Source organism: Mobula hypostoma, chromosome 8, assembly GCF_963921235.1.
Source record: "Mobula hypostoma chromosome 8, sMobHyp1.1, whole genome shotgun sequence".
Classification (NCBI taxonomy): Eukaryota; Metazoa; Chordata; class Chondrichthyes; order Myliobatiformes; family Myliobatidae; genus Mobula; species Mobula hypostoma.
The window spans coordinates 120816390-120832125 of record NC_086104.1 but is presented as its reverse complement, the minus strand read 5'-3'; the positions used below and the strand labels follow the sequence as shown (position 1 = coordinate 120832125).

The 15736-nt window shown below is 50.1% G+C and overlaps 1 protein-coding gene across 1 annotated transcript; it reads right to left on the bottom strand.

Moving 5' to 3' along the window:
* Window positions 1-1021: 1021 nt before the first annotated feature.
* On the bottom strand, window positions 1022-14571 carry LOC134350230 (high affinity cGMP-specific 3',5'-cyclic phosphodiesterase 9A-like). The gene is made up of 12 exons (XM_063055236.1): window positions 14550-14571; window positions 9855-9930; window positions 9052-9133; window positions 8320-8394; window positions 6246-6332; window positions 5486-5590; window positions 5053-5135; window positions 4126-4282; window positions 3263-3376; window positions 2323-2427; window positions 1872-2000; window positions 1022-1156 (listed from the first exon to the last, which is right to left on the bottom strand). Exons 1-12 carry the CDS (start codon window positions 14569-14571, stop codon window positions 1022-1024), a joined length of 1170 nt encoding a protein of 389 aa, XP_062911306.1.
* Between the last annotated feature and the right edge of the window lie 1165 nt (window positions 14572-15736).

The window sequence follows — 15736 nt, the reverse complement described above, 5'->3', positions numbered from 1 at the left end:
GCATTTCGTAAACTCTATGGTATTTCTCTTTTTCCGTAATGCCTGCACAAAATGATTCTCAAGGTACTATGTGGTAACATGCACCATGTTAATAAATTTGCCTGCAACTTTGGACTTTGGTACACAATATTTACGGTATTCAGAGGGGCTGGTTCAGTGTTTGCAGTTTTCAGAGAGACTGGTTTGCAACATTTACCATATCTGACGCTGATTAGCAATACGGTAGCCAGTGAGGCTTGTCACTGATGTTTATGATACTGGATTATGTGTGCTCACAATGTATTTTCAGTATCTGGTGCAAATTATTCAGGATATTTATGGTAATTCATGATAAGGACTGCTCACAGGTTGCTGACCTGATTAGACTGGCTGAGATCGGGAGTTTTTATTGACTTATTGAGACACAGCACGGAATAGGCCCTTCTGGCCCTGAAAGCCACACCACCCAGCAATCCCCGATTTAACCCTAGACTAATCACAGGACAATTTACAACCAGTGATTCACCTACCAAGCGGCAGGTCTTTGGACAGCGGGAGGAAACCGGAGGAAACCCACACGTTCATGGGGAGAACATGCAAACTCCTCAGGGGACAGACCTGGGAATTGAACCCAGGTCACTGGCACTGTAAAGCCTTGTGCTAAACACGACACTCCAGTGCCGTTGGGGGAGGGAGGGGGAAGGGAGGACATTAAGAGCTATGAGAGGGAAGGGCATGCTGACAGTGGATGCGAACATGGGTGAGAAATTATAATGTGGAGATGTTTGGAGACATCCACTAAACAACAGAACAGAGAAGCAAAGTATTTGTTAAATTGTGGGAGATTGGTTAGTGTTGATGTTCAAAACGATCTGGAAAGAGTTAGTCTATACAACACAGAGCCCTGAGAGAGTGAGTGTGAGTGTGTGTGTGAGAGAGAGTGACAGAGAGAGTGTGTGTGCTCTGCCCATCTCTATCCCACCCCCTTTGCCAAACCTCAAACCCAACCCCACCCCCAAGAGACAAAAATCCCGCTGTCCTGTCAGATGGAGACAGATGCCACGGTGGGCTCCGATGGCACCTCCAGTCTCGCCATCTCCCCCTCTCCGAGCTGCTGGTAACGATCCCTCGCCAGCCTGAGGGGATGCAGCATCTCCTCCTCCAGCTGGGGGAAGAGCTGGAAGAGAGGAGACAATGTCCCATCACATCCTGGGAGCAGATTCTGACTAACGTTCCCCTCTGTTGGCATTCCCGGTCATCCTATCACAATCACAAGGTATCTCCTGATAATATTGCCAGGAATTTGAGCTCGGGGTTACGGATATGGGGAGGGGTGTAGTGGCGATTGGTGGTTCATGGAAACGGGGAGGGGTGTAGGGCGCAGAGGGGTGTCACTCAGATGGGGAGGGGTGTAGGAGCCAGAGGGGTGTCACCGAGATGGGAAGGGGTGTAGGGGCCAGAGGGGGATCATGGAGATGGGGAGCGGTGTTGGGGCCTGAGGGGTCTATATTCTTATCTGGAAGGCAATGTCAGCATTCAGATTTTGAAGAGATTTGTTATCTCACCAAATAAACAGCAATTTTTTAAATAGGTGTGTGGTAGAGAACATTCTGTCTGGCTGCATCACAACCTGTTCTGGTGGATCACAAGAGGCGGCAGAGGGTTGTAACCTCAACCAGCTCCACTCCACCATGGCATAACCGTCCCCACCACTGAGTACCTCTTCAAGAGATTGACCCTCAAGAGGGAAGAGTGAGAGCAGCAGGGGATGGGATGAAGAGAGGGTGAAGATCTGGTCCCTTCCCCCTCCCCACTCAGTATGAGCCCTATTACTTGTTCCCTCCCCCAGTGAATCCCACCCCCCCCCCCCCACCGACTCTCAGCCCTGTTACCTTGGTCAAGGACTCGAACATGGGCATCAGGGTGCATGTGATGAATACGCTCTGTGTGTGAGATTTCCACACCCGGTCCCGGTCCATGAAGGGCGACACTGGTAAACTCTCAGACTTCTCCCGGTCTCCCTGGGAACAGGTCCAACAGCATCAGCAGTGACAGAGACCAGAACCTCCCCTGACCGTGAGGCATTCCTTCCCTTCCCAGCGCTCCTCCCACAGAATTCTCTCCTCATTGCTCCCTCACAGTGCTCCCTCCTCATTCCCCCTCCCACAGCAAGGCACTTCATTCTCATTGCACCCCCAACAGCGCTCCCTCCTCACCGCTCCTCCCCCAGCGCTCCCCCCACCCTACTGTCCCTCACTTAGTGCGACACTCCCTCCTCTCAGCGAGATGCTCCTGCCTCACTCCTTCTCCCCCCCCCCATGACACTTCCCTGCCACCACCCACCTGCATGAAGTACTCCTGTAACAAACAGTCGAGCCAGGGCTCAGAGACCTGGGTGGGACGCGCCTCGTTGGAGGTGTCACAGCATTTGATCAGTACTTGTTCCAGCTGTGGACAGGGAGGATGAGGGTGTCAGTGAGCTGCAGAGAAAGAGGAAATCGACAAGTCGCGGGTAGCCGATTCCCACACCTCTACTCAACTTGTTAACACAGTGATGCCTGCCCCCAGACAGTCCCTCATTATCAAACCTTCCCGCCACACCCGTGGGGAAGGTAAAACGTCCTCGGAAGACACGTACCACCAGGTTCAAACAAATTCCATCCTTCAGTGATCAGACTCTTGAATAGATCTCTTGTGCCATTAATGGACTTGACCTCACAATCCAGGTCTCAGCCTCACAGCTTATTGTCCACCCGCACTGCACTCTCCTTGTAGCTGTTACACCTGATTCTGCATTCGGTTATTGTTTGACCTTATTCCAGCTGAATGCACTGTGTAATGATGTGTCTGTATGAATAGTGTGCTTTTCACTCTATCTCTGCATGTGACAATAATAAACCAATTCCAATTAACAAGAACATTGAGTGTGTATCCCCATCTCTATCACCGCCTATGGCCCATACATTCCCTGTCTCCGTGTCACCACCCCCTCCCTGCTGCTGGATTCCACACACCTCCCCGTGTCTGTGACCCACTTCCTCCCTTACACCCTACACTCTGTGATTCCTTCCAGTTCCAACACACTTCCCGTCTCTGTCAGCCCTCTAACCCCTACACACCTTTCCATCTCTGCCACTCCTTCCACCCTCCAGTTCCTCTACCCATCCCATCTTTATGAGCCCCTCCGACCCCTACACCCCTCGCTGTCTTTGTGCCTCCCTCCGCTCTGCCTTCAGCTGTCCAGAGCCTGATGTCCAGAGTGCCCTGGGGACTCATTACTGACCAGTCGGACGTGCTCCTGGTTCTGGTAGTTGAATACGTCGAGGCATTGTGCAAACGCATCCATGATGTCCCCGTGCCTCACCATGTCTGTGGCCAAGATCAGCTCTGTCATCCCCTGGGGGAAAGGGAGAAGGTCAGAGCCCCTCCCGTATACAAACAAGTGGCTTACCACAACCTCCCTCCCCCACCAACTCTCCCTGTAACAGAGCATTCTGACTGGTTGCATTGCCACCCAGTGTGGAGGCTCCAATACATGGGATCACAAGAGGCTGCAGAGGGTCGTAGACTCAGGCAGATCCATCATGGACACAACCCTCCCCACCATCACGGACACAACCCTCCCCACCATCACAGACACAACCCTCCCCACCATCACGGACATCTTCAGAATGCAGACCTGGTGACATCCTTGTGAATCTTCCCTTCACTCTCTCCAGCTTCATGATATCCTTCCTATAGCTGGACGACCAGAAATGCACACAAAACTCCAAGTGTGATCTCACCAATGTCTTGTACAGCTGTAACGTTATGTCCCAACTCCTGTACCATTGCTAGCTTGTCAGACCAATTTCTGTACCAAGCCTTGTCTGGTTCTTCCTTGTCTACGGCCTGTTGGTGATCAGTGTCTGGGCTATTTCAGTACCTTTGAACGATCAGTCACTCTGTAAAATATCCTGTGATGTTTGTGGAAATCTGGAAGATGTTCGATCATCCATACCCCCTCCCACCCCCCTCCTGAGAGTTTCCCACCCCTGAATCTTCGAAGTGAGCTTTTTCCCACTTCTCTTGTGGCCCCCCCCCCACATTTCCCTCCCTCAGTAACCTCTGCTCCCCTACCCTGCCAACCTCTGCAGAATGTCTCACCTTCCGGATCTCCTCCGAGACTCCCGTCTCTGTGCCAGCGAAGATGTCACAGTTGGGATCTGAGAGTATCTGGAAGGCCACGGCGCAGTGGTGCTGTTCCAGGGGGGAGTGGTTGCCATAGCGACGTGCGAGGTCGGTCTGAGCATTGACCTGGTATCTATTTGGGGGAGGTGTGGGTAGTGGGAGGCAAGAGTCCAACCCTTAGACTGAGAGCGGGGACAGTCATCAGTGGCCATCTCTCCTCCGCAGCGAGCTTGGCATCACGTTAAGTGTCAATTATTGGATGATGGAATTGATGGCTTTGTGGCCACGTTTGTAGACTGTACGAAGATCGGTGGAGGAGTATGTATTGTTGAGGAAGCAGGATGTCTGCAGAAGGACTTAGACAGATTAGGAGAATGGGCAAAGAAATGGCAGATGGAAGAGTGTAGCATTGTGTACAGCCATACTGTATATTTTTGTAGAAGAAATATAGGTAAAGATGAATTTCAAAATTGGGAACGAATTCAGCAATTGGAGGTGCAAAGGGACTTGGTAATCCTTGTGAGGACTCTGTAAAGGTTAACTTGCAGGTTGAGTCGGAAGTAAGGAAGGCAATTGGAGTGTTAACATTCATTTTCAGAGAACTAGTTTATAAAAGCAAGGAAGTAATGCTGAGGTTTTATAAAACATTGGTCAGACCGCACTTGGTGCATTGTGAGCAGTTTTGTGCCCTTTAGCTAAGGAACGATAAGATGCCATTGGAGAGGTTTATGACAATGATTTCGAGAATGAAAGGTTAATGTTTGAGGAGCTTTTGGTGAACTCACTGGAGCTGTTGTTGGGAGGTGGGGGGTGGGAGGTCGTGGTGGAATCGGGATTAAGGCCTGCGTAGGAGCAGGAATTACAACATGGAGTGACCCCCTGTGGCTGGGCACTCAGACTCACGTGTTGTTGAGCCCGGGGTGGTCCAGGTCGTGGCAGACAGCGGAGGTCATCAGGATCAAGATCTCTATGGGTTTCAGCCGGGCCTGCGATCACAAGGGAGAAGGATGGGGTCAGTGTATGTCTGGGCTCACACCTCCCCCTTCCCCACCATAACACTTCACCCAACTGGGGCTCCCTCCCCTCACCATCTTCTCTAACACCTCCAAATCAGGGGGAAGCGTGAGGAGGGAGTGCTGTGGAAGGGATGGTGAGGACAGAATGTTGTGGGAGGGTGTTGAGGAGAGTGTGGTGGGAGGGGCGCTGAGGAGGGAGGGGCAATGATGAGGGTGCAGTGGGGAGGGAGTGCTACACCGCAGGAGTGAACCTGACTGCAGTGATCGTTACAGAGGACTAGTACGGACGGGATGGTCAGAACTTGCTCCCATACACCCACCTGCAGCTCACACAGTTGGATCATGCCATGCATCATCTGGGTTACGCAGAAGGAGTGACGGAAGTTGTGGAACGGATTCTGCCTGTAGTTCTTCTGGACGCTCAGCTGTGGCACAGAGAGAGGATGCAGATAGTTACAGACACTTTGGTCCATCGGGTTCCTGCTGGTGCTCTGGCCGCACACTTGACCAATCCCTCCATCAGGGGCTGAGGGCCATCAGGGATCCCTCTGTTCCCTCACTGGGTTCAGCCTCTTCGAACAGAACCCATTAACCCCTCCCCATCTCCTGTCCCCGTAACCTCCTTCAGCCCCTTTACCCCTCCTTCATCTCTATCACCCCCGCCAGCCTCTGCACCCCTTCCCATCTCTGTGACCCCCTTTGGGACGCATCACCATCCCATCTCTGTAACTCTGGAAGGGTAAGGGGAATGATGTGGATGAAGAGGTGGGGAAGAAGAAAGAGAGAAAATAGAGGGAGAGGCATTAGAGGAAAAAATAAAGAGAGAGTAGAGAAGAGGAGAGAGATATATAATAATTGAGATCCCTGCCTCCACCCCTCAACTCTTTCACAGAGAGATGGATGGGAAAATGAGAGAGGGAGAGAGGGATGATTCAGAAGAAAGTTGAGAGATGAGGAGTGAGATGCGGGAGTTGTAGCAGACAGAGGAAGGGCATTAGCCAGGTAGACTGGAAGGGTTTAGAATGGAGATCTTGTGGATGAATAGTTACTGGGAGAGGTGGATGAGGTGAGGGTACCTACCAGCCATCGCTTCAGAGTGATGGCATTGATGTTAAACTGGTGGACCAGGCCCAGACTGTGGAACATGTACTCGATACAACTCAGCATCTGTGGGGAGAGCAGAAACACATCCAAATTCAGACCCCCATCCCACCCCCAGTCTTCCCTCTTCTTGCCAGTCCTCTTCATCCCCAACATAACCCACTGGGGGTGGAGCGGATATTTCCTGGGTTAAGCTGTCGTGATCTGGGACTCTCAGTTTGAAAGGAGGTGGGGAAGAATGGTGTGAGAGCAGATCTGAGGATGTAAATGAGAGAGAGTGAGAGGGAGAGAGAGAGGGAGCAAGAGAGATAGATAGCAAGAGAGAATGCAGCAAAGCTGAGAAATGAGAGAGAATGAGATAAAAGGAATGAGAGAATGGAGAGAGAATTAAATTGAAATGAGAAGAAAGAAAGAGACAGGAAATAACGAGAGGTGATGAATATTATGGTGAAAGTGAGCAAGCAAATTAAGCAATAGACAGAGAGAGGGAGGGAGGGCAGGGACAGAAAGAGTTGCAGCGAGTGAGCAAATTCGGGTTAAGGAGATAAAAAGCACAATGGAATTAAAAAACAGAAAGAGAAGGAGTTAGAGAGAAACTGAAGAAAGAGTGAGTGGGGAGATGGGTGGAGAAAGATAGGATTGAGTGACTGGGGAGAGAGATTGTGTGCATTTGAGAGACTGGGGAGAGAACAGAGGTGACATGGGTTGCATTGAGAGACTGGGGGAGAGGGGTGACCCGCTGAGTACATTTAAAAGACTGGGAGAGGGAGGTGACAGGTTTGTACATTTGAAAGACTGGGGAAGAGAGATGACCAGCTGTGTACATTTGAGAGACTGAGGGAGGGAGGAGGTGACAGGTTGTGTACATTTGAGAGACTGAGGGAGGGAGGAGGTGACAGGTTTGTACATTTGAGAGACTGAGGGAGGGAGGAGGTGACAGGTTGTATGCAGCATTTTGAAATCCTATTGCCTTTGAATGTTCTGACAGGAAAATGGAGGCATTGGAATGATTGACTAAAGGTCATCCAATCACAGAGAAAGGAAGAGTCTACCAGTGAACCAATTGGGAGAGAGCAGGGACAAGGATGACCCTTCCATTGGGACCTACAATAATCTCCAATGGCTCAGTAATACGGCGTTGTGACAATATTTCCCTCAATGTCAACAAAATGAAAGGGCCGGTCATTGATTTCAGGAAAGTAACGGTGGGGGATGGTCCCCTGTCTACATTAACAGTGCTGAGGCAGAAAGGCTTAGAGATTCAAGTTGCCAGGAGCGAATATCACTAATAGTTTGTCGCCATGGCCAAGAAAGTTCACCAATGCCTCTACTTCCTCAGGAGGTTTAAGACATTTGGCATATCTCCATCGACCCTCACCAATTCTCATGGACACACGACAGCAATCATACTGTTTGGATGCATGGCAGCTTGGTACGACAACTGCTCTGCCCGTGACAACAAGAAACTGCAGAGAGCTGTGTATATCATGGAAAACAGCCTCCCCTCCACGGACTGTACACTTCCCACTGCCTCAGTAAAGCAGCCAGCATAATGAAAGGCCTTTCCCACCCCGGACATTTCCTCTTTCGTCGGGCAGAAGGTACAAAACCCTGAAATCACACACCACCAAGCTCAAGGACAGTTTCTATCTCACGATTGTCGGACTCTAGAACGGACCTTTTATGTGATAAGATGGACTTTTGACCTCACAATCTACCTCGTTATGATCTTGCACTTTATCGTATACCTGCACTGCACTCTTTTGGTAATTTCTACACTTTATTCTGCATTGTTATTGTTTTGCATTGATGTAGCTCAGTGCACTGTGTAGTGATCTGATCTGTATGAACAATATGCAACACGGGCTTTTCACTGTATCTCCGAGCATGTGACAATAACAAGCTAATAGCAATTCCAAGGAGAGCTGGCCAAGTACAATAACATTGTGTTCAAATAGGCAATCTCCCATGGGGTGGGACTTGATGAGGAACTGCACCTTATGGCCCGGTGATGGACTCTTGCTGTGCTCAGAAGCTCCGCCTCTGAAATTACCTCGTTGGGAGCCCACTGCCAGATGTCGAAGGTTGGCTTCTTCAGTGCCTCGATGGTCTCTGGAGAGAGGGTGTACTGGGAGCAGGGAGGCACAAAGAGGAACAGGATGTCAGTGCACGAGGGCAACATCTCCACGTCAAAGCCACATGTCTTAAACCTCGGCCCTACCAAACCACACCCCCAACCCTGGCCTGGCGCATCTTCACAGAAGCGCATGCCTATGTCTATGCAGTCGGAAACACCGCTCAGTAAGATCTCATTAACAGCATTCTGGATCCCCGGGGAGAAACTCACACCCCCACCCATCCCAGACTCCCCATTTGTGGCTGTCGGACTTTAACAAGCACAGACCGGGCCTCGGATTAACATCTCGTCTGGAGAAAGCATGAGGTTCCCTCCTCAGTGACCCTCCTGCAGCGCGGTGCTCCCTCCTCACCCCCCCCACCCGCCCACAGCCCACGTTCCCTCCACACAGCACCTCCACAGTGTAGCGCTCCCCACTCAGTGAGGGGCGTGCTGGCAGGAATTGTATTTCACAGAAGCAGAGAGGGGTATAGGAGCTGGAGGGGTTAGAAAGACTGGGAGGTGTGTGGGGGCTGGAAGGGGGAATAGAGTTGGGGAGGGGTGTAGGAGTGGGAGGAGTTTACAGAGACAAGGAGGGTTCTAGGTGCTGGAGAAGTTCACAGAGACTAGGAGGAGTGACTGAAGACGTTGGGACAGGGGGGTTCTTACCTTGGGATATGAGGGAACATCACGGCGAGTGGGGAGCCTCCTGCTGGCAGGGGGACATGGGGAGTCAGGAATCCACAGGGATCTGAGGGAGAGAGAGACAGAGAGATCAGCTTTCAGCATTCATTCCTCACCCCAATCCCACGGCCCTTCACAACGCTACTCGACATCTAGGATCCACTCACCCTGAGCCTCAGCTCCCTCCCACCCCTCCGTGTGTCCCCTTCCCTCTGTCCAACACTGACAATCTCGCCCCACTTCTCCAGGTTTTTCTCAGGGTTGCTGAGAAAATACTGTGGAGATTTTTATCGGATCCTGCTGCCTCACGGTGGTCCAGCACCTCTCGAGGAGGGCAATGCCATCCAGAACAGGGCAGGCCGTTCATTTAGCACCCCACCTACCCACCCTAAACACCCTCACTCCTCACCCTCTACCATTGCTTCTGAGTGCAGGATCTACAGTACGCTCCGCTGTTACTCGCCCGGGCTACTCGGACAGTATCTACGTCCGCACCCCTTTCTGCCCAGAAGGATGAGGGCAGCTTTATGTTTGAGGGGACAGTTTGTTCCACCACTACCCCCACTCGGAAATCTGTGGGCCATTCCTTCACCGTCGCTGAGCCTGAACCCTGGACTCCCTCTCTCCCACATCGTACCGTGGGCTGTGGCGGCTCGAAGGGGCGACTCAGCCCCACCTTTGAGGGAGGCGAGAGGGAGCCGATAAATCCTGATCTGGCCCACTGAGAGGGAAGAATTCACCCTGAGGATATGGATCGGACGGAGGGTGGCCTCTTGTCTACCTCTTACCTCTTGGCAAGCTCTTCCCGCAGCCTCTCGATCTCCTCCCGACACTTGGCGATTTCGGCTCTCCTCCCGCTCTCCACTGCAACACAGTCCAAGCCATTCCCGATTAACCGCCTGGTCTTCCATGTCTGTGGGATCCTGGGATCAGCCTGTGCTGAGGACACCCACGGAGGAGGGCAACAATTATGGGGAGCGATCGAACCAGAGCGTCGGTGTGCGGGGTTGATCGATCCACCATTCGATCATGGCTGATTCATTATCCCTCTCAACCCCATTCTCTTGCTTTCTCCCCATAACCTTTAACACCCTTACTAATCACGAAATTACTAATTGCAAGTGTTGTGAAGAAAGGTGTTGTTACAAAAGGCTGAGCATGGTGGGTCTGAGGTTCTGAGCTACGCATGTTTCAATGCAAGGAGTATTGTAGGAAAGGCGGGAGAGATTAAAGCATGGATCAGCAAGTGAAATTTATGACATTTTAGCCATCACTGAAATTTGGTTGTGGTGGGGGGCAGGGCTGGCTGCTCAGTATTTCGGGGTTCCATTGTTTTAGACGTGACAGAGCGGTGCCGGGGTGGGGGAGCGGGTGACTTTACTGGTCAGAGATACTCCCATTTTGATGCTATCATAAAGGATCTGGCATGTATAGATTGGGACAGGTTGTTTTCTTTGAAAGGTGTACTTGGTAAGAGGGAGGACACTCAATTTTCAGGAGTATAAAGGTTGTATGTGCCTGTCAGAATAAAAGGCAAGGATAACAGGTTTATGGAACCTGGGTATTCAGAGATATTGAGGCCCTGGTTGAGATAAAGAAGGAGGTGCAGGAATAAGCAGGCACAATGAGGTGTTTGAGGAGTATAAGAAATGCAAGAGAACACTTAAGAAGGAAATCAGGAGGGCTAAAAGAAGACATGAGGTTGTTCGAGCAGACAAGCTGAAGGAGAATCGGAAGGGATTTTACAGTTACGTTAAGAGTGAACGGATAGCAAGGGGCAAAACTGGTCCTCTGGAAGATCAGCGTGGTGATCTCTGTGTGGAGCCGAATGAGACGGCAGTGATCTTACATGGATTTTTTTTTGTTTGTTTTCCATCTCTATTTCCTCAGGAGATGGACACAGAGTCTATAGGTGTGAGGCAATGCAGAGGCGAGGTCATTGGTCCTGTATGGATCACAGAGGAGGAGTCTGAAGGCAGGTTGGGTGGAGAAATCCACAGGGCTTGACAAGGTGTTCCCTCCGACCCTCTGGCAAAGATATTTAAAACATCCTTAGCCACAAGTGAGATGCCCAAGGATTGGAGGATAGTTAATTTTGTTCTATTCTTTAAGAAATGTTTCAAGAATAAGCCGGGGAGATGTATACCAGTGAGTCACTTGGTATTCAAGACGAGGCTGTAAATCGGATTAAACATTGGATTTGCAGGAGAAGCCAGGGAGTGATTGTAGATGATTGCCTCTCTGTCACGAAGCCAGTGACTAGTGGTGTGCCATGGGATCGGTGCTGGGTCCATTGTTTGTCTGTCACATAAATGAATCCTCTGATGATAATGTGGTAAACTGGATCAGCAAATGTGCGAATCACACCAAGGTTAGGTGAGACTACAACTAGAGGACATGGATTAGGGTGAAAGGTGAAATGTTTAAGGAGAATATGAAGGGAATATTCTTCACTCAGAGCGCGGTGAGAGTGGAATGAGCTGCCAGTGAAAGTGATGGGTGCGGGCTGACTTCAACATTTAAGACAAATTTGGACAGGCACATGGATTGGAGGTGTATAGGGAGCTATGGTCCAGGTGCAGATCGATAAAACAAGGCAGATTAGTGGTTCGGCACAGACTAGATGCGCCAAAGGGTCTGTTTCCGTGCTATAGTGTTCTATGAGTCTATGACTCGAAGAAACCATCAACTTCCGTTTTAAATATACCCAATGACTTGGTATCCATCACCATCCATGGCATTAAATTCCACAAAACAAAGGCGCAGTCATGTCTGTTTCTGATGACACGTGCTGGTCCCTACCCATCACAGTATTAAATGACACCCCCAGTGCCCCCCCCACCCCCAGTTCTGATAACTCTGTCCCCTCGATTGAGAGACAATCCCACTGGGGAAAATATCTCCCTTGTCCTGTCCCCTCAGGATCTGAGAAGTTTCAGTGAGTTCACCCATCTCCTTCTAAACACTGGCCTTCATCAGTTAGGGCACTGAGTACTGGAGTTGGACGTCACGTCAGGTTGAGTGAACTCGGCCATTACTCCTTGCAGCGACAGAGGATGAGAGGTGACCTGATAGAGGCGTATAAGATGATGAGAGGCATTGATCGTGTGGATAGTCAGAGGCTTTTGCCCAGGGCTGAAATGGTTGCCACAAGAGGGCACAGGTTTAAGGTGCTGGGGAGTAGAATATAGAACATAGTACAGCCCACAATGTTGTGCCAACCCTAAAACCCTGCCTCCCATATAACCCCCCACTTTAAATTCCTCCATATACCTGTATAGTAGCCTCTTAAATTTCACTAGTGTATCTGCCCCCACCAGTGACTCAGGCAGTGCATTCCACACACCAACTACTCTCTGATATCCCCCTTGAACTTCCCACCCCTTACCTTAAAGCCATGTCCTTTTGTATTGAGCAGTGGTGCCTGGGGAAGAGGCGCTGGCTGACCACTCAATCTATTCCTCTTTTTAGGTAGGTAGAGAGGAGATGTCAGGGGTAAGTTTTTTACTCAGAGAGTGGTGAGTGCGTGGAATGGGCTGCCGGCAACGGTGGTGGAGGCAGATACGATAGGGTCTTTTAAGAAACTTTTATATAGATACAGTGAGCTTTGGAAAATAGAGGGCTATGGGGAAGTCTAGTAATTTCTAAGGTAGGGACATGTTCAGCACAACTTCGTGGGCTGAAGGGCCTGGATTGTGCTGTAGGTTTTCTATGTTTCTATGTTACAGATGCACCAAATGTTCTTGAGGTTGCACTTTGAATATTGTGTACAGTTTTGGTCACCCCGTTCTAGAAAAACTACCATTAAACTGGGAAAAAGGCAGACGTTGAAGGGTATATTGCCGGGACTCAAGGCCCTGAGTTAAAGGAACAGGTTGGGCAGATTAGGAATTCATTCCTTTGAGCGCAGGAGACTGAATGGAGAAATTATAGAGGTGTAGAAAATCATGAGGCGTGTCATTATGATTAATCTTATGGCCAGGGTAAGAGAACCAAGAACTATAGCTGCGGTTCCCACCCTTTGTTATGCTATGGACCCCTACCCTTTGCCGAGGGGTCCATGGACCCCAGGTTTGGAACCACTGAACTCGATGTTTGGGGTGAAAGGGGTGAGATTTACTAGAAACATGGCAGTGGGTTTAAGAAGGCCTATAATATGTTGGCTTTCATCAGTGGGGGGATTGGGTTGGGTTCAAGAGCTGCGAGGTAATGTTGCTGCTCTGTAAAACTCTGGTTAGACCCCACTTGGGGAACTGTGCTCAGTTCCGGTCACTTCTTTATAAGAAGAATGTGGAAACTTCAGATAGGGTGCCTAGGAGATGTATCAGGATGTTGGCTGGATTAGAGAGCATGTCTTATGAGAAAGGGTTGACAGAGCTCGAGCGTCTCTTAAAGAACGATGGGACAAGAATGAGGCAGAGCAAGAGGGAGGAGGATAAGTAAAGAGGGGGGCAGGATGAGGGAGGAGGGGGTAGCTGTATAGAATTACTGTGGAAATGTCACGATCCCCCCTCCCCCCAGTCACTGAGGAGGGGGTTGGAGACCATGGTCGGAGGCACAGGACTGGACAAACATCACTCACCCTCCACCCGTCTCTCCAAGACAGCCAGCTTATTCCGAATCTCTCTCTCGATTTCGCCCACACTCAGGTACCTGTAAAGGGGGAGGGAGGGAGGTGGTGAGGAGAGAGGGGACAGAGGGATTTTTCCGAGAAATCAAGGGCGAGAGTAGAAAACGATTAAGATTAAAGTTTAGCTTCATTTGTCACATCAAACAACAAAACATTGATACATACTGTGAAAGATGTCGTTCTGTGTCAAAGACCTACACCGCCTGAAGATGTGGTGAGGGATGAGGGGAGTTTCGGGGAGAACACACAGAACAGAAAAATATGTTCTCTGACAGCCTGTTCTAGATAACCAACCCCTCTCTGTGTAAGAATAATTTTAATGTCCTCCTGTGTGAAAGTGATTACACCTCAGATGGACTTTACATCTCCATCCTCTGCCCCCTTGTTTTTGATACCTATACCAAAAAAAAACATGAAAAGGGGAAACAATCACAAAATGCACAATAAAGTGTCACAGTGGCAGAGAAAGTGCAGCGCAGGCAGACAAGCACCGCAACGAGGTAGATTGCGAGTTCAGGAGTCAATGTTATCATGCTTGGGGATCCATTAGCAAGGTAAAATGTCTTCCCTACATATGTTTCCCACAAATCTTATAGACCTCTACCAGGTCACCCCCTCAGCTTCCACTGCTCCAGGGTAAACAGTCTCAGACTATCTGCTCTCTCCAGTCTCCTGAGGTCCATGGAGTTGAGAGGGAAAATAAATCGGCCATGATGGGGGATAGAGGAGCAGTATTCTATGTCTTGTGGGCTTATGGGCCTGGCCACCAAAGGCAACGGGGACCGTCAGTAATGAAGGGGAGAGAGAGCGCCGGTAATCACGTTCCCGCTTTCCGCTGTTCTCAGTCCAGTACCTGGAGATCTGGACGGTGACATCAGTGCAGAATTTCTGTAGTAGGACCTCTCTGTCTGTGAGTGAAATCAATAAATCAGCTTGTTATTGTCACAAGTCCCAAGGTACAGTGATGTTACATTCTGTCCACACAGATCGTTTCCTCACATCAGTGCATGGACATAGTGCAAGGGTAAAACAGTAACTGTTAGAATTACCCAGGAAGCGCAGTCAGGTACAAGGTAGATTGTGAGGTCAAGTGTCCATCTTATCGCACTGGGGGACTGTTCAATAATCTTATGATAGTGAGGTAGAAGTTGTCTTTGAGCCTGGTGGTACATGCTTTCAGGCTTTTGTATCTCCTGCCCGATGGGAGAGGGGAGGAGAGAGAATGTCTGGGGATGGAAGGGATCATTGATTATGCTGGCTGCTTTTCCAAGGCAGAGGGAAGTGTAAACAGAGTCCTTGGATAGGAAGTTGGTGCCTGCGATGTGCGCAGCTGTGTCCACAACTCTGTTGTTTTTTGCGGTTACGGGCAGAGCAGTTGCCGTATTAAGCCCTGATGCACCAGGACAGGAAGCTTTCCTTGGCGCATTGATAGAGATTGTCAATGTCAACAGTGACATGTTGAATTTCTGAAACCTCCGGAGGAAGTAGATGTGTTCGTGATCTGTCCTGTCTGTGGTGTCCATATGTCTGAACCAGGACTATGGCCCTCGAAGCGACGGGGATAGAGTGATGGGCAAAATGCTGATCTGGGCCGGTGAGGGCCTGATCCAAGGAAGAATTTAACATTTAAAAATTATTTACCTGAGGGCCCTGATGATGTAACAATAACCTTATATGGAGAACTATAAAACAAATATTTCATAATTATTATCTGTCACTTTGCTGAACACTCCCCTCACCGACTGAATCTCCTCCCGCAGACACTCCCCACTCCCCATCACCAACTCCTCCTTCACCCACTGAATCTCCTCCCGCAGCCACAGAAACTCCCCACTCTCCATCACCAACTCCTCCTTCACCCACTGAATCTCCTCCCACAGACACTCCCCACTCTCCATCACCAACTCCTCCTTCACCCACTGAATCTCCTCCCGCAGCCACAGAAACTCCCCACTCCCCATCACCAACTCCCCCCCTCACCCACTGAATCTCCTCCCACAGACCACAGACACTCCCCACTCCCCATCACCAACTCCCCGT